The sequence below is a fragment of the Thalia democratica genome, unplaced genomic scaffold (assembly GCF_965202585.1).
Source record: "Thalia democratica unplaced genomic scaffold, ktThaDemo2.hap1.1 HAP1_SCAFFOLD_67, whole genome shotgun sequence".
Lineage (NCBI taxonomy): Eukaryota > Metazoa > Chordata > Thaliacea > Salpida > Salpidae > Thalia > Thalia democratica.
Window position 1 is genome coordinate 44,304 of NW_028139251.1, and position 20,283 is coordinate 64,586.

General features: G+C 24.7%; 1 protein-coding gene across 1 annotated transcript; it reads right to left on the bottom strand.

Moving 5' to 3' along the window:
• Positions 1–4,358: 4,358 nt before the first annotated feature.
• LOC145845460 (ubiquitin-conjugating enzyme E2 J2-like) lies at positions 4,359–9,001 on the bottom strand. The gene is made up of 4 exons (XM_082952726.1): positions 8,879–9,001; positions 8,197–8,343; positions 7,302–7,509; positions 4,359–4,660 (listed from the first exon to the last, which is right to left on the bottom strand). Exons 1-4 carry the CDS (start codon positions 8,999–9,001, stop codon positions 4,359–4,361), a joined length of 780 nt encoding a protein of 259 aa, XP_082808852.1.
• Between the last annotated feature and the right edge of the window lie 11,282 nt (positions 9,002–20,283).

The window sequence follows — 20,283 nt, forward strand, 5'->3', positions numbered from 1 at the left end:
GTAAACTTGTAACCTAGTTTATTACACTTTATTATTTAAATTGTTTTGCTTTAAAATCATCCTGAAATTTAAACTTTTAGAAAAAAAAAGAAAAGTTTACCATTTAAAATTTGTCTACTAGAAGACAAAAATAATAATATCCAAAATAACCCAGAGTTATTTGGGACTTCAATCAAAATAAGATATAACTGTTAAGGAATTTAACTTTTGTTTTAGGATCTAATTATTATTTATTAAGTAAAAATGTATATAAAATAGACTAAATACCAGGTTTAAACTGTTAACTTATTATAACTCATTTTCTCAGTTATATTTTTTTCAAACAACTAAGAAATAGATTTGCTTAAAAGATATTTCTTACAATACAAAAAATATTTATTCAAGGTTTCAAAAATGGTTTTATAGGTGTACAAATAACAACTAAAATAACTAAAGCATGGCGGTTTAAAGAATGAATATTATATAAATTTCTATTCAATAATATTTTTAAAGTAAACTTTACAAAAAGAAAGTTCAACATTCACAAAAAAATCAAACTAACTAGCATACAAATATTTTTATAGTTTCTAACTACAAAAAAAAAAAAAACTAGTAACATTTCATAAATATTAACGTACGATTTATCAAGAAATAAAAATTAAGATAATAAATAATTAGTAATAAATGAAACTTTGATGTCCGCTAGTAGAATAATTTCTTTTAAATATTACCTTACCGGAGATGACTTACGACGAACCTTAATTCTTGATTATACAAAATCTGAATGATTTGTAATTACATATTAAAAAGAAAGACAATTAATGCTTCATGTATATAAATATTATTACATTAACTTAAATACGTATTTAAGGTTTATTCTAACTACTTTTATTTGCATATTCTTGTTGTATATTATAATTGCCAGATACCCAAAAATAAAAAGTTCTAAATATTGATTAAACTTTTGTTTACTTTTACTTAAAACATCTTACTTGAGCTGTAGTGAGAAATTTTTTTTATATATAGATGAATAAATAAATAAATTTTTTTATTTTAGACTCTGCAAGAACTATGAACTATATTAATATAATCATTAGCTCCTAATAGTAGTATATATGGCTTTGTCTGTTTTACTTTATAGGGTTCTTTTAAATTGTGATCATTACGTTTGCATGAAACACTGTGTAGAATAAAAAATCTTAATTTGAATTGTCTAATTAATGTTTATTTGCTCCTTTTTAGTTGAGCTCTTTTTTGTGCAATTATAACTAACCATAAAGTTATTACAACTGTATTACTATGAATTAATAGTTCTCACTTTTTTTTAAGAAATTTAATGTTACCCTAATTTTTATCCTAATATAGGCTTTGATATAGTTTATTTTCAATATTCAGTTATGCAATTTATGCAGTATGATTTTTTTTTTAATTAATAATTTTCTAATAACCAGAAATGCTTAGTTTTGTTTATGAGTAACTGTAACAAACTAACTAATACTTGGATATAAGATATTTAAAGTTGTGTCATACGTTTTAAAAATCCGTTTTAAAAGTATTTTAAAAATCGGATTAACTTTTTAATAACTTGACAAGCTAAAATTTCAAACCTCTCACGTTGCCAATTTATTCTGATTTTTATAAAATTAAGCTCTAGTTTTATAATACTACATGCATAAAAAAAATTAAATAATAGACTAAATTTAATGCAATAAAAGTACACTGTTTTTTGATACTTTTATCATATTTACTAGGAGGATAATTGTCATATTTTAATTATAAATTTTCACACAATTACTCGATAAATTTTATTTGAAAACAAATAAACAATTTTTTTTTAAATAATCTATTTCTAGAAATCTTACTTATATATTAAACTCTTACGATTTACATTATGAAAATAACTATTCAAGTTTTTTACGTTTTGAATTTGTTTGTAAAACTTCAAAAGCTATAAGCAGTAAAAAAGTTAACTGTTAGAAAGTTTAAAAATGCTGATTAAAGAGTAAATTATTTGCAATAAAATATGTCATTAAATTATGACTATTTACAACTCTTACTAATTATTGTACTAATTTCAAGATCTTATGAAGATTGTAAACAGATAAGTTTGTATATTTTTGTAGGTTATGTTCTATTATGACACTAACAACTATAAAGTTTACTTACTCACATATTTTTTCCAAGTACCAGTTTTTTTTATATCAGATACATGTCATAATGTTTCAAAGGTAATATAATGTTTGAGCTATTATTGACTTTTGAAGAAACTTTTCTATTGAATTGGTCAAAAATAGTATCTTTATTTCAGTTAATTTTAGAAAGTATTATCTTTAAGTAACTTTAATTTAAGTAAATTGCAGGTTTGTGCATCAATTTAGCAAATTTTGAAATTATAAAAAAAAGCTCTCCGCACGTTTTTTAGCTTAATTTTTTAAGTTCAATTTTTTTCTTTAAATTTTTTATTACTTTTTAGACTAAAACAAAATCTAGTTTGAAATACTCGACTTTAACACTACTAGATAAAAAACTTTTGTAAGTATACATATTTGCAGTTTTTGATAAGGTTAGCTGTTTGCGTACACGTTTTTTATGTCATAAAACTTTCATTTGACTTAAATACCAAAATCACACAAAGATAAATAAAAAAACAAACATTATCTACTTATTAAGCAAAGCTTTTTATGTCATTTATTTTAAATAACAACATTTTTTATAGTATTTTATAAAATATAAATAATGTTTTCAGTGTAAATTATTTAATTTAAAGTATGAAGTCCTTATGCCTTCTTCTAAAGGAAAAAAGAAAATTATGAAAAAAGATGAGTATGAAGTTAAAAAAATATTAGGGGATATGGAAACAAAAAACTCATATGTAAAAGGTTGTCACAATGTATCGTATAAAATAAAAAGGATTTTTACATTAGTAGTTTATTTATATAGTAGAGAAACATTATAAGTATCAACATTTTTTTTGTTAATTTTTAAAGTTCATGTTTATTTTCAAATATGTAGATTAAAATAATGTTATGTAGTTTGTTGCAAAATTTCAATAACCAGTTAAGATAGTTTTTTAGATAAATGAAACATAAAAAAAACTTACACATTTACAACCTGTACATTAAAAATTAAAAAGATGTTTTTAAGTATGCATATCTGTTTGAGTTGAGTTTTTAAATTGTAGGTATTTATATCTTTAAAAACTATAACTTTTAAATTGTTTTATTTCAATAAAAGAAAGTCATACTGAAAACATAAGTTATTTTTAATAGTCCCACTTGAGTACCTAAAACTACATTAAACCGCTTCAAAAAACTTCTTGATGATTATTACAAACATAAGAAAAGAAAAAAATAAAAAGGGATGCAGAAAAACTGAAAAAAAAATGCCGAAAAGCCCGAATCTTCTGACCAAAAACTGAAATCAGTATTAAGTTCGAAACATTTTGCATTGCCACAAGGTTTATGACGATTAGTGTTTATACAATGAGCAATCTACTTTATTAAAAAAGTTAGTATATTCGATTTGTAAATATTCTTTAGAATTAACTAAGATGGAAGAGTATTTTTACCAAAAAAAATCATTAAAAGTTAATCTGAAATATACATAGTTTGTTTTTAATCTTGGCGCCGTAAAATAAACCTTCTGTTAATTAACTTTTTTACAACGCAGTTCAGAAGTATTAAAGCAATGTTTTTTGAACAAAAGTGTTAGTTTAGTTAATGTACAGTAATAATTAGTCTAGAATGTTTTTAAATACTATAGTTAGAAGAACAAAATGTTGGTTAATATTATTTAAGTTTAATAAAACAAAAATAATTTTGAACACCTCTTTTTAACAATATCACATTGGTTTTTTAGATGAATCAAGCAGTAGCAAAAACGAGCTGAAAACAACTTCTGCAAGAACTGAAGAAAACGTACCTATTTCAGCAGCTATTTTAAGTTTGTACTATTAAATTAAAGTTTAAAAACCCCTTTAAATTTAGATTTTTTTGTTTTTTTAGAGGTAAAGTATATTGAATTTCATTGTATTTTTTTATCATTATAAAATGTAACGAATTTTGACTGTTGAAAAACTAAAGGTAGCTATTTATATCAGTTTAAAATTAACTTAATTATATTGTATTTTAGCAATATTTATTATTTTGTAGTTGCTGTCTCACCTCATTGAATTATGTAAATTTAAAAAACCCTTTATATAATATTTATAAATAACTTAAATAAAAACTAAGTTATTAGACATCATTCATCCATTATTTTAATTAAATAGTTTAATTGAAAACTGAAATATAGTGTCTTTTAAAATATTCAAACATTTATTTTTTATATCATGAAGGTTTTTAATAAACTTTATTGGCACTAAAATTGCAGTTAGAAATTTATTTAACAGCAACAATTATAACTGCTATAACCACAAAAGCTCCTGCTGCTAGTAAAGGATACAACCAAGCTTTCTTATCTTCAGTGGTGATCAAACTATCCTTAGCAGCTTCGTACTTTTCAGGATTTGCCGCCAATTTTTCATCTATTTCCTGCTTCAACTCAGGAAACAGCTCACTGAATTGCTCGTCATCACTGCAGTGACGTAATGACTTTAGTGCCAGTTGTTTCTTGTATTTGTCTGATCTGTGCATTGCTCCAATGTGATAAGAGTCCCTGTCGACCATGAAAGATAACAATCCTGTTGAAAAAGTAGAACTTTAAGGTTAGAATTAATTTGTTGACTTTAGCTGATTTCTTACTAGTTAATTTATAAAACATCAAGCAATTAATCTATTGTAAATAAAAATATTGTAAGTTGAATCTTTTATTTATACTATTTGGCAGTCGGTTCTGAATTGTTGAAGATACAAGGAATGTAAGTAAAAATGGTTTGTGATAGTACTGTACATAGCTACGCATGAAAGATTAAGAGGTCTTTATTTAGATATCAGCTGTTAACATTGTTTATTTTTTCACACTAAGGTAACAATGTTTAACCCCTAAGGGATCTTCAGGCCTGCAAAATAAAATAAATATAAGGACGGATTATGGATAATGATGGATAACTAAAAATATATAATAATGCAAAAAATTATAAATAAATTCAAATTAAATTAAAAAAATCATAATATCAATACAGTGTTATTATTAGATAATTAATCAACTAAATTAAAAACAATAATAAAAAAAATAATAAATTTCAAATAGTATTTATAATTACAATAGCTGATTTGTTCTAAACAGATTTAGATTTAGCTTACAATAACACAAAGCAAAATGGCGTTTAACAAATAAGGGTACAGGCAATAACAAAAATAAGTGATAAAAGTTTTAAATATGCTAAGTTTTAAAATAAAATATCCTAAAGTGCGGGCAGGCGTAGAAGAGCTCTTGCCTTTTGTTTAATATTCTTTTCTTGTTAGCAAGTGCTATTTCTTTTTTATCCAGGTTGCAAGTCTTGCAGATTTTACCTATAATCATATGCCATACAGAAAAGAAAACTCCTCAGTCAGATACATCAGCAGTAACTCCAACCACCCGACGATAATCAAGAAAAACTTACCCAAACTGATTGAGAAAAGACAAATAGACTGTCTACAGACCTAAGAACCTTTGATAATGCAAAGTATAGCTATCAAATTGCTCTACTTCAATCCAACTTCAATCACAAACTTGAATATAAAACAAAACCGACCTGTTGACAAAAAAACGTAAACGAACAAGAAAAATTATGTACTTAAATCCGTCATACTGCCAATCAATACGAACTAGCATTGGGAGAAAATTCTTAGATCTAATTGATAAACACTTCAAAACAGAGAGCATGATAAAGATCTTCAACAGAAGCAATCGCAAAATATCGTACTGTTGTATGGAAAATGTCAAATCATTAATAACATGCCACAATAAGAAGATACTAAGTAAACTGAATCATAAGAACGACCAAGAGGATAAAACGTGCAATTGCCGCGACAAAGACTCCTGCCCCTTAAGTGGCAAATGCTTGCAGGAGAATGTTGTATGTAAAGCGACAACCACTAGTCAGATAGAAACAAGGGAATATATAGGATCCAAAGGAGACCAATTCAAAAAGAGATTCATACCAATGCACACATGAGTGATATTAAGAATGAAAATAACAAGAGAACAGAACTTTCCAAGTACATTTGGAGATTAAAAAACAATAACACTTGCTACAATTTAAGATAGAAAATCATGAATAAGATTAGAGAAATAAAAAATACAGGTAAAATCTGCAAGACTTGCAACCTGGATAAAAAAGAAATAGCACTTGCTAACAAAAAAAAGAATATTAAACAAAAGACAAGAGCTCTTCTACACCTGACCGCACTTTATTTATTTTATTAACGACGTAGGAAATTTTATTTTAAAACTTAGCGTATTAAAACTTTTATCACCTTTTTTGTTATTGCTTATACCCTTACTTGTTAAACGCCATTTTGTTTTGTGTTGTTATAAGCTAAATCTAAATCTGTTTAGAACAAATCAGCTATTGTTATTATAAATACTATTTGAAATTTATTTATTTTTTTCATTATTATTGTTTTTAATTTTGTTAATTAATTATCTAGTAATAACACTGTATTGATATTATGAATTTTTTTAATTTAATTTGATTTTAACTATAATTTCTTGCACTCTTATATATTTTTAGTTATCCATCGTCTTATATTTATTTTATTTTGCAGGCCTGAAGATCCCTTAGGGTTGGAACATTGTTGTCTTACTTTGAATAAATAAACTTAATATTATCTTTGTCTCCGAAATTAAAATTGTTGAGACCTGTTGTGCCCAAGGAATAATCCTTGCATATACTTATTGTTTATTTTTATCAGTTAAACATTTTCATGTTTATTAACTGTTACTGTGGTTTAATTTAATATTTTTTTTAATGAACATTTTTTATTGTGTTATAAAATTTTCATTTATTCAGACAAATTTGATTAGAGTGGATTCTATTCAATTATCCGAATTAAGTGATAAGTGTCACATGAACAAGAACGTCACTTAACAAGAACTTAAAAGGCATTCGAATAATCGCCCAGCAAGCAGGTATAGAAGCTGAGTTGGTAACCGGATGTGAACCCCCCACGCCGTCTTAGAACATTACGGTGGGTTACTTTCATAACAGGTGAATAACTGTATTGAAGAAACGAACATAACAAAAAATGTAAAATATTAAAATAGCTAAAGTTTACAGTATTAAATAGTTGAGGTTAAAAAGTTTTTTCTTCAACACTTGTAAATCCTAAAGTATTTATTGTACAATTATCGTTAAAATGTTTAGAACAAATCAGCTATTGTTAACAAAAGCTTACCGGTTATAAGAGTTCCAACAGTCCAAGCAGGGCTCCAAGACTCCTGCTGGTAGTTAGTCATTGAGATGCACAGAGCTTTGTTTGGTGTAAACCTACCACTGGGTGTAAGCATTCGAACTTCCGGTGCTTTCAATGGGTAGCTTTTCGGAAACATGAGGAGTCCGTGGTAATATCCATTTTCATAAGGAGTGTCTGGAGGTCCTTCTACCTGTACACTTTTATGATTTAATAACCGTAATAAATAATAAGAAGATATAAGATCAATCCAAATTTTAGTATTAAAAGAATTTTCTATATAACAAAATGCTTTCATTAAGGCACTAAATTTTTTTTAGTTATTTTAACTAACAAAGACTTTGGTATAAATGAACTACGACAATATTCTACCACGTATATAAAATTAGGTGCAGTTTTCAAAAAGAATAGGATATAGTGCATATTTTGATAGAGGTAGATGATATGACGAAGTACTTGTAAGAATTGAAACAAAAAAGAAAAACCGTTTAAAATAAGTTATGGAATCTTATAAAAATTTTATTAATGATTTGTTTATACTAAAAAAAGTCTTTCTTTTTACAAGTAACTATTGAACAATGTTGTATCAAATTGATAAATATTATGATAAAAAAAAAATTAATATTGGATTTTTAATTCTTTTTGTCACACATTAGAGTATCAAAAATTTGTTAAAATTTCTTACATTTTAAATAAACTTTTTCTAACTATTTTTAACAAAAAGGTTTATAACGAACCACTCATTACATTTACTGTTTAGTTTTATTAATCATTTCATAGAATTAAAGTTGAAGAATTTCAATATTTTATGTGATGTCAAAATTCGTGTTCAGAAGAAAAAAAGATGCGTGAAGTAAATTTGAAAGAAAGAGTTTAAAACTTGGCTTGCAGATGCGAGTCGGATTATTGACGGGTGAGACGCAAAACGCAAGGAGAACGCACACAACGACGTGTTGACGATAGGATTTAGCGAAGCGTATGAAGAACAATCGAGAAGGGAGTTCTTGTTGTTGAAAGTGGATAAAAACTTTTTCGTCGAGTTTATTTTCAGTCATGTCAACAATGTTTAGTATTGAGTAAATGTGCCTACTGGGCTCTTGTTGGAAGTCATTGGTAACACTTTTATTGTAATTTCTTTTATTTTAATTATTTTACAATAGGTTTATTAATCTTATATCTATTATGTATAGGCACTAACAACTAGGTTTATTACATCACTTTTATAGTAAGTACTAGTGTATAAAATTAAGCCGGCGTTCCATCTGATCGTCTGTAATACTATACGTTTTTAGTAATCTTATTTAAGAGCAGCTTAACCTACCAAATCCCAGCCAATTAACATCATTATTTATGACGGTTACAAGTTTTCATTCTGATATTGAAGTCAATGAAGTATTATATTAATAATATAAAGTAATACAACTTTTATGTTTATCTAAAAATTGTTAATTAACTAAAGATTTTAACACATTTTGGTTAAAAAAATATACTAGTATATGAAAAAAATATTATGTTTTGATAAAATGAAATATTTCAAGTTAAATTACAAAAAATAAACTTACACAGAAATGAAACTCAAGTATATTGTCTTCTAGTGGTTTTACATCTCTGACATATGGTATGGGATTCTTATTGAGTTCTAGAAGCTCTCTTTGTAATCTTTTAGTAGCCGTTGGAGATGCCATGTTTTTACTTATATTATACTTTCTAAATTTTTTTTTCCAAATATTAAACATCATAGGCTATTTGTTTCTAAAATGGTTAAAAATAAAATTTGATTAACTTAAGACTTCTGATGTTAACAGTACTTATGAAAAACGATTGTTTAGTTAATAGTATGACTAAAAATATGAGTACTTTTTAATGTTTTTAAAAAAGTTTTTGTCGGAATAGAATAGGAAAAGCTGAATTTTAACTTAATTTTATTGAATTTTATTTAATGACATAGATTGTATAAGCTACACAGTAAACAATATTTCTTTTAGTTTCTTTAGCAAAAGTAAATAAACCATTAACATAGTTTAACCAACCCTGTAAGAAGAGTAAATTCGTACAATAGAAAAATATATTAAAAATTTGTCATATTAATAAATTTCCGTTTTGTACTGTGACATTTGTTTAGGTATTAAGAATAGTTCCAATGAAAAGTATTTAAGGACAATGAAGGTGTAAAAAAACATTCTACACCTTTGCTCTAATTTTGTGTCTAATGCGTCTTCAGAGGAATTGTTATTGAGAACTAAGTTGTTACATTGTTAAGGGACGTTTAGTCGTCTGTCTGCAAGAGTTTGAAATAAATAAAATTGTGTTTGTACAAAGCTTAACGTTTGTTGTGCTTAAGTATCCAGTAGTCTGCTATATGGTGGTGAAACGTTGTTGTGTCGAAGGTGGAAGGGAAGAAAACCATACCTTCAGTGCATTTGTCGTATCCTTAGAAATGAGTAGCAACAAATGAAAAATGTATGAGGAAATGTTGAAACGAAACACTCTAGCCACTATGTACTTTTTTCGCAACCAACGTAGGCTTTGGCTTGATCATGTTATGAGAACGGTCGACGAACAAACGCCAAACTCCGCTGTATAGCTTATTGGTCATTGGCAAACGCAAAAGCGTTTAGACTGCGTTTAAAGGGCGTCTGCAAACATGGCCTTAAGATCTTACGTGTTGCCATTAATGACTGAGAGTAGCTGACAAGTACGAACACAAATGACCATATTTTATCAATAAAAAATGTAAAAGAATGAAGAACAGCACTTTAGGATGCCAAATCAGACGAAGAAACAAGGGTCAAATCAAAATGTGTTCAAAAATTTGAATTTGCATTTTTGAGTCAAAAACTTTGCGTTCAACATTAAATTTTTCATTTAAGCTGTAATTTTTAGATACACACATCCTTTTAAAAATTAACTTTTTTTGCTGTGTTCAAAGTTTTTACTCAAGAATATGATAACTGTAATAAAAATAATGTTTAAAAAATTTTACAACTTAATATTGTAGAAATTAGTTAATAAATAGAATGATAATTTAACATATTTTAACATTAATATAATAAAAGAAAAACTATAATGAAAGATACTCAAAATTTAGACATTAGTTTAAAAACAATAATTACTACAATAATAATAACAATAACTACAATAATAATAATAATAATAACAATAACTACAATAACAATAACTACAATAATAATAATAATTATAATATAAATAATAATAATAATTTAAATAATAATAATAATAATATAAATATAAATAATAATAATATAAATAATAATAATAATATAAATATAAATAATAAAAATAATAAAAATAATAATAATAATAATAATAATAATAATATTTAAAATAAAAATAATAATATTAATGACAACAATAATAGTGATAATAATTACAATAATTATAAAAATTACAAAAATAATTACAATAATACTAGTAATTAAAATAATATCAATAATAATAATAATAATAATATCAATGATAAAAACAATAATAATGATAATAATAATAATAATATCAATAATAATAATAATAATAATAATAATAATAACAACAACAATAATGATAATAATAATAATAATAATAATAATAATAGTAATAATAATTATAATAATAATTTTCCTAACTTTTTACTAAAATTTTCCTGACCTTTTTAAATCAAACTTTTAATTTAAACTTATTCTAATATACATAATTTAACATTTGAAGCTATATAAAGCTTTAAATCTAATTTAAAACAGGTTAAATCAACAGTTATTTTTGCTGAATTCAATCATCAAACTTCCATTACATCATTGAACCTTATGTGTATGATTGATGTATTTGAAATAAACAAATACTAGTATAGTTACCTTATAAGGACAGGTTGTCTGAAAAAAGACACAACTTTTTAGTATTTCTTAGCATAAATGTATCTAATTAAACGAAACGACGTAGGGAATTTTACAATTAGAACCTTAAATTAATAACGAACTTTCACAACTAAAATCTTAAAACAATAACAAACTTTTACAGTTGAAAGCTTAAAAAAATAAAGCACACATTTTTCTAGTATTTACTAGCATAAATGTATCTAAATAAACCATCTGAAATACTGATCTGAAAAAAATAACAATGGTTAGTCTGAGTTTGAAAACCCAATACACATAACAATAGTTTTCTGTAGAAGTAATTCTAATCTAACACCTTAATACAAAAAATATAATTTCTCTATACCAGTAACCAGCTTTTTATCTAAATAAAAAAGTAAACTTTAGTCAGACTTAGCATAAAAGTTATAAAACAACCTAGAAGGTAAAAATATCTAATAACAAAAAATATTTAGTTAAAATATGTTTTATTTATATAAATTGTTCACTTAGTTTAATAAAATACTACCCAAACTATTTGATATAAAATCCTTAAACAAAAAATCAACTAAAAAAGAATATACTTAAGTAACTGCAAAAAAAAGTAAACTATATATCTGTTGTGTAAAGTTTTTCCTCTTATCATTTAGTATAAAATTTGTAACAAATAAATCTACTCATATATTTTTTTATCTAAACTTAAGTTATTCTACATAAATAAAATAATAAGTAAACTTAATCTTGGCATATACTTCTCTTATAACTTATTTTATAAATTTAAACAATTTAAAAAAAAATAAAGACGTAAAGTATACCTATCAGTTTGTTACATATAATACTAAACTTATTTAATGCTTAGTTATAAGAACTCAATGATTTACTTAACAAAAAATACTTTGATACTACAACTATGCTAGATAAACTTTTGTGTGTATATCACAGTTTCATTATGGAAATGTCCTTGCTTCGGATTATCATTACTAAAAAGTTTATAAAAACTGCTTGTTCTAGTAGGGTAGATGTTCAATATATTAATAGAAAATTTTTGCAGTTTTATAAAGGATATTTTACTAATTTATACTAAATTAAGGCATTGGAATTTAATAATTTTGTAAATTTCTAGGAAAACTTAGGAATTCTTTTATGAATTTAAAGGGTTTTTAATCAATTTTTACCATTTGAAGGCTTTGGAAAAAAAGGAATTTTATAAATTTAAACTTGGAAAATTTGACTTTTTTTTAATAACCCCCCATTTTTTCCTGACTTTTCTTGACATTTTGTCGATTAAAAAAAAAATTCCTGACTTTTCCTGACCATGAGGCAACCCTGGAAGAAGCTAAAACAGACTAAGAAACAAGAATCAAACTAAAATGTATTAAAAAGTTTGTGTAACTATTTTGCAGTCAAAAATTTTGCGTTCAACATTAAATTTTTCATTTAAACACATGCTTTTAAAAATTAACTTTTTTGCTCTGTCCAAAGTTTCTACTCAGGAGTACGATAACTGTATTAAAATAATGTAGTAAAAATTTCTTAATAAATAGAATGATAGTTTAACACCTTTAAACATTAAAATAATAATAGAAAAACTATAATGAAAGATACTCAAAATTTAGAAATTAGTTTACAAACAACAACGACTAAGTATAACACACTTTTGTAAATAAAAATTACTTTCTTGTGTATTTTATTAAGTTATGATGCAAATTTTGGTGAACAGAGGTGATAACATAATGATGAGCATACCAAGCTTCTCTCACTAAAAACAATAAATAGCTCAGCTTTCTCTAGTATTATAAGTAATATTCTTTAAAACCAACAAACAATTGACCAGTAGTTGTACACTTAAATTATCATCAAAACTTTTTGAAACAAGAAAATACACATAAACTCTTATAAGCTCTAGCATAAGACCTAGGTGTTGGATTAAACATGATTAAAATCACAAACAAAAACCAGGTTTAGAAAGCAAACACACATAATAAGTTACTTAAAATAAACTATTTCATTGAGTGAACTTTCTAATTATTCATCAATAACTTAAATAAAAAAAACTTCGAAAAATTCTAAAGCTTATATAAGTTATTATTATAAATAACATTCTAATAAGACAAGTACTTACTTAACAGTTTAGTGAACAAAAAATTTTTCTTTTTCATACTATGTACAGATTTTCAATAGTTAGATAAAAAAAACTGATGTATAGCTACTGTTCATTTTTTATTTACTTTTAAAAACAGTTTATTAATAGATGTTTTTTCTATTTTTTTTCACAAAAAATTTCAATTTACTTTTGTAAAACAATTTTTTTTTATAAAAGTACATGTCAGTTTTTTACACACATACCTTACAGCAGGAGCGGCTCTAGTATTTTCAAGTGTTTAGTAGTTTATAAAACATCAAGTTTATAGACAGAAAAAACTATGTTTAATAAAAAACTCCAAAAGCTTGGGTATTTGGTTCAACAATGAAAGCAATAACTTTAAAATTACTATGTGTTGCTAAAAGTAAAAGTAACTAAAACCAAACCTTTTTGTAAACTAATATCAAGTTTTGTAATAAATAGATACTTTAACCTTGAGATTAAAAATATTTTCAGTCATTTATTGCACTGATATCAGATCATGTAATTTAGACTATCAAAACTTATAAACATTACTTTGTGATATAATAACTTTTTTTAAAACTTTTTTAAAGGTTTTAAAATCAGTTAATGAAATAAGGTTAGCTTAACTTTAAAGGATAATCTAATGTTAAATGCTTTAATGTTATATTGATCAAATCAAAATATTTTAGCCTTATTAAATAAAATTGTCCTTTGAAAATAGAGCAAGTTTTAATTAACTTAATGGAAAATTCAAGAAAGTTTTAATATCTCAGCAGTAATTTCGTATTCGAAAGCTAAATTGTATAAACAGTATTAAAAACATATATGCTTTAGTAACTTAATTTAAAGTATAAACAACTTTAATTATAAAAGAAAAGTATTAAAAAAGCGTGCGGAAATCTTTTAAAATATAACCTTTATCCAAATGACATACATATATTTACAAATTGACAAAAGAGTATTTAAACATTTTTAAAGTAGACTTGGACAATTTATAAGCAAAATTAGAACTTTAAGCCCAAAATCAGTACACCACTTTTTTTTTTACGTAAAATATCTATTAGTATTTTAATATGGAAAATGTTACAGGGTTTAACTTTTTCAATAGGATATCAAAATGTAAAGAAAAATATATAACAACATCAAACTTTGTTTTTAAAGTTAAATCAGGTATAAACTTTTATTAAAAATGTTAATTATTGCTAACTTTTTTTCTTTTTTTAGGTTGAAGAAAAGGTAAATTTAAAGTTTCTGATTCCAAAATTTTTTACTAAGTCTTCATCAGGGTTTTACAAACTTTTTTAAAAAGCCCCTGTTAAAGAAACATGTTAAAAAAGCTATGGCCCACTGTTATAGGATTACTCAAAATAACTTTTATTAAAAACCTCCAAGTTTTCTTTTTTGCTCTTCATCTTCAACTCCAGAATATCTAGTTTAAGTTTCAATTATGACTTCATGGACCCCCATTGCTGCTAATATCCCCCTAAATTTCCTCATAGCCCTAGTCTAAATACACTTTTACTTTTTATGGTGCTCTAAAAATCAGTTTAAAGCCACCTCTAGTTTTGTTTTTAGCATTAAAAATAATGCAATGAAAATATTTTGCTATAGTAAGTGTTAAACTAAAACTAGGAGCAGCATATTAGGATCAATAAAATTAAAACTTTAAAATAACAAATGTCAATGCCTCCTGAATACTTTTATAGGTTTAAGTTTATTTTGTGTAAATAAAAAATTAAAACCCAATTACAGTTAAAACTACTTCAGTCTATTGAAATAGACAAAATTTAAGTAAAAACAAAAGTCAATTAAGTTTACTAACTTACTAACTAAATAGCTTTAAACAAACTAAGCAACCTGTTTGATTGTATATGAATTGATAAAAACTAACTTCTAAAAAATTTATTTTACAAAAAATTATTTTGTAAACAAAAATAATTAAGAATAAACATGATTACTGAAAAATTTTAACTAACCCTTTAGGTTTGATACAACTTTGTTAAAAAAATTACAAGGTAGTTAATAAAAATTGAAGAGCTCATATATTCTCTTAAACATCTAAAAAATTGTATTTTAGTTTATTACACTTTAAAATTAAAATAATTTCGCTTTAATATCATTCTGAAAATTAAGTTTTTAGAAAACATAAGTTTACAATTTAAAATTTTTCCAGTAATAGCCAAGAATAATGATATTCAAAATAATCCAAACTAATTTGGGACTTCAATTAAAATGTAGTATAACTTTTGAAGAATTTAACTTTTGCTTTAGGATCTTATTATTAATTATTTAGAAAAAGTTATATAAAATAGAGTTATTGCCAGGTTTAAACTGTTAACTTTATATAATTCATTTTCTCAGTTATTTTTTTCAAACAACTAGGAAATAGATTTGCTAAAAAGACATTTCTTAAACTACAAAAAACAGTTTTTTAACAATAAAAAAATGCTTTTAAGGGTGTACAAACTACAACTAAAATTAAACAAAATAATAAGTCTGATTTTAAAGCAAAGTTCACTAAACCCTAAAACGTTATTATAATAGTTCACCAAACCCTAAAATATATTTAAAGTAAACTTTGTAAAAAGAAAGTTCAACATTCACAAAAAAATCTAACTAGCATAAAAATATTTTTATAGTTTCTATTTACAAGAAAATAAAACTAATAACATTTCATAAATATTAACCTAAAATTTATCAAAAAAATAAAAATTAAGATAACAAATAATTGTAATTAATAATTTTCTAATAACAAAAAACGCTTTCCTTTGTTTATGAGTAACTGTAACAAACTAACTAATTACAGTTTTTCACTTAAAATGATACTTGTAAATGAAATTTTTAAAGTTTTTTAATACTTTAAAAAGTATTTTAAAATTTGATCAACTTTATAGTAACTTGACAAGCTAAAATTTCAAACCTGATACGTTGCCAATTTGTTCAAGTTTTTATGAATATAAGTTCTAGTTTTTTAATCTTACATGCATAAAAAAATAAATAATAGACAAAATTTGATGCAATTAAGGTAAATTTTTTTTTAAACTTTTACCATATTTCCCAGGATAATTGCCATATTTTTACAATAAATTGCAACACAATTACTGATAAGTTTTAAGTTAAAAACAAACTAACAAGTTTTTTTTCAAATAATTCTTTATTTCTAGAAATCTATTTCATATACCAAAATCTACTTGTTTACATTATTAAAATAACTGTTCAAGTTTTTACGTTTTTAATTGTTGATAAAACTCCAAAAGCTATAAGCAGTTAAAAATTTATCATTTAGAAAGTCTGAACAAACGTTGATTAAATAGTAAATTAGTTATAATAAAATATATCATTAAATCATGATTACTCACAACTGTTACTAACTTTTGTACTAATGTACTAATTTGAGCTATTATTAACTTTTTGAAGTATTTTTCTATTGAAATAGTAAATAAAAGTATGTTTGTTTTAGTTAGTTTTATAAAGTATTATCTTTAAGTAACCTTAATTTAAGCAAGTTTCAGGTTTGTGCATCCATTCAGCAAACTTGCTCTTGTTTTGAATATATAAAAAACGCTTTCCGCACGTTTTTTAGCTTGATTTTTATGCTATTTTTTTCTCTTTAAAATTCTAACTACTTTTTAGACCAAAACAAAATCTAGTTTGAACTACTCGACTTTAACACTACTAGATTAAAAACTTCTATAAGTATATATGTTTGCAGCTTTTAATAAGCTGTTTGCGTACAAGCTCGTTATGAGAAACCACACAAAAAAGAAATCCCTTATTACTAAGTAAAGCTTTTTATTATTATGTATTTTAAATAATAACATATTTTTATAGTATTTTATTAACTATAAACAATGTTTTCAGTGTAAATATTCTTTTTAAAGTATTAAAAGTCTTTATGCTTTCTTCTAAGGAAAAAAAGATGAAAAACGATGAGTATGAAGTTGAGAAAATATTGCGCGATAAGGAAAGAGCTGACTTGAATGGAAAGGTTGTCACAATGTATCGTATAAAATGGAAAGGATGTTCTACTGAGAAGTTTATGTATATAATTGAGAAATAACATTAGTATTTTTGACTTCCGTTATGTTAATTTCTTAAGTTAAACTTATTATCGACTATTTAGATTAAAAGGATATTGTATAGTTAGTGCAATATTTTAATAACCAGCGAAAATAATTAATGCTCTTCAGATTAATGAAAACAAAGAACTTATACATCTACAACCATTACCTTGATAATTAAAAATAATTTTCTAAATATGCATTTCTGTCCGAATTCACTTAATTATTTTATTGATTTATAACTTGAAAAAACTATAATTTTTAAGTTGTTTTATTTCAACAAAAGAAAGTCATACTGAACATATAAGTTACTTATAGTCACACTGAACATCTTACTTGGGAACCTAAAGCCAACTTAAACTGCAAAAAACTACTTGATGATTATATACGTAAGAAAAGAAAAAACGAAAAGGCCAAGAAAAAGGATGCTGAGAAACTGGAAAAAGAAACCGAAATGCCAAAATCTTCTGACCAAAAACTGAAGTCAGTACCAGTTTTGAAACACGTTGCATTGCCACAAGGTTCATGATGATTAGTGTTTGTACAATGAGTAATTTATTTTAATAAAAATTTAAGAATACTTCAATTGTAAATATTCTTTAAACTTATCTAAGTATGGGAGAATATTTTTGTCCAAATAAACTTTAAACTTTATCTTAAATATACATAGTTTGTTTATAATTAAGGCGCCGTAAAAATAAAATTTTTTTCAATTGACTTCTTTACGATGCAAGTCAAAAGTATTAAAAAAAAGTTTTTCAAATAAAAGTGTTTGCTTAATTAATGTTAATAATAATTAATCTAGAATCTTTTTAAATAATATACTAAAAAGAGTAAAATTTTGGTTGATACCAATTAAACTTTACAAAATGTAAATAAATTTGAACATCTCTTTTTAACAATATCACATTGTATTTTAGATGAATCAAGCAGTAGCAAAAGCAGAAACGAGCTGAAAACAACTGCTGCAAGAAATGAAGAAAACGTACCTAGTTCAGCTGCTAATCAAGGTTTGTACTACTTAATTGATGTTTATAATCTATTTAAATTTAGTGTTTTACATTTGTCTTTATGAAATGTTATGAGTTATTTCAACATACTGCTTTAACTTCTATGTTTTTTCGAAACCTGACAAAGTTTAACTTAATGAAAATCTGATTGTAGTTGATTTTATAAGTACAAAATTAACTTAGTTGTGTAATCTTTTAACACTACTGTTTTATTTCATTGAACTATGTAAATTAAAAAAATCTTATGTCTGAACATTATTTTAGAATTTCAGTTAAGTTCGTGGTTTAAATTCAAATTTTACAGTATTGTTTGTGTATTTGTTGGACTGTAGACACATAGTAAATTAAAAAAGTATATAAAGTATTACATAAGTTACTTAAAGCAGAATTTACTGCATTACTGTTTTTAGGACAAAGAGAAGATATCGAAAGCAACGAAAATGATCCTGACAGTCCTGCATATGATCGTGAAACGGATCCTAATGACAATTCTTTTGATGGTTTATGTAACATTTTGTGATTATATACTTATATGGCAGTCTAGAAAGTTTGTTTGAAAATGTTTATAATGTTGTATAATAGTTTAAGTGTTTTTTCATTTTATTTTTTAACTAACTTATTGTATTTTATATTACTTGTATTTAAATTAAAACTTAACTTTTTTTACACCTTTGTTTCAAGTTAAACGTGGTAATAAAATGTTTTTATTAAAGCGTGAATAAATAAATTATACGTACAGATGTTTTGTTATAATATATAAGTATTCAGAGCTGAGTAAACACTAAAATTTTAATCTGTCATATTGATGGTATTATGAAGTTCATAATATGAACTATTAACAGTTGAGTACTAGTTATATAGAAGTGATATTTAGATAACAATATCTAACAATGCTTATTACGATTGTTACACAAAAGTACATAAAAGAATAACCGGTGTAATGTTTCAAGTATTATTTAAACGTTTTATTTCACTTTCGCTAAATTACAGGCCAGCATCGTTTGTTATTACAGGAGTATTGATTTCTATCAGTTCCTCTTAAGTTTATTACAAAATCGTTACCCTTGCGAAACATTTTCAAACAAAAATAAAAAAAATCATCACAAGAAACGTTAAGCGACTAACATCATAAAATACTTTATTAAGTTTTCAAACTTAAACCATATGATCATTTATAAATGAATGATAGGGCTGTTAGAAATAAAGTGTTCGCTATTCAACCGAACACTGAATACTTATTGATGAAAAACGGCTAATCTAAGATCGATGAAAAGCTTAGCTTTTTTTGTCTAATATCTTGAAAATAATTTTTGATTTTTACGTAGAAAAAGCGTATATTAGCCTTAATGCACTTTTCAGCTTACGCTTCAGACAGGCCTAAAATATACAAATGTATAAAAATGTATATAAAAAGGTAGTGTTATAAAAACTTATAATTAGGTTAATATATTGGTAATAGATATCTAATAGTGCTTGGTTAAATACTCTTTAATTTGTTGTTTAAAATAGTAGTTTTTACTAATTACTGTAGCCTTATTATACAACTGCGGCCTGCAAGAAAAATTTGCTAGGAAAATTGGCCCACGAATTATGAAAGGCTGCCGAGCTCTTATCTTGTGCGTGAAAATGCGGTGTATCTTAATGATATTTTAAGTGCCGAGTTGCACTTTGTTATATGTTTTCTACTATTAGTAGAGTTCTCACTTCAGACTAAACAAAACTTATAAATGTTTTGTTTTATGAAGGACCCGCAAAAGTCTACGTCCAACAAATCTGGCACATCTGGCTCAGTGAATATAGATGCTTTCAGATCCTACTATAGGTTAACAAAGATAAAACTATTCAAGAATAAAAAAAATAAATTTGTACATAAGCAAAATAAAATTCGTATGTATTCTGATAGAAAGATTAATTACTACAAACAAACCAATCAAATGATTTTTT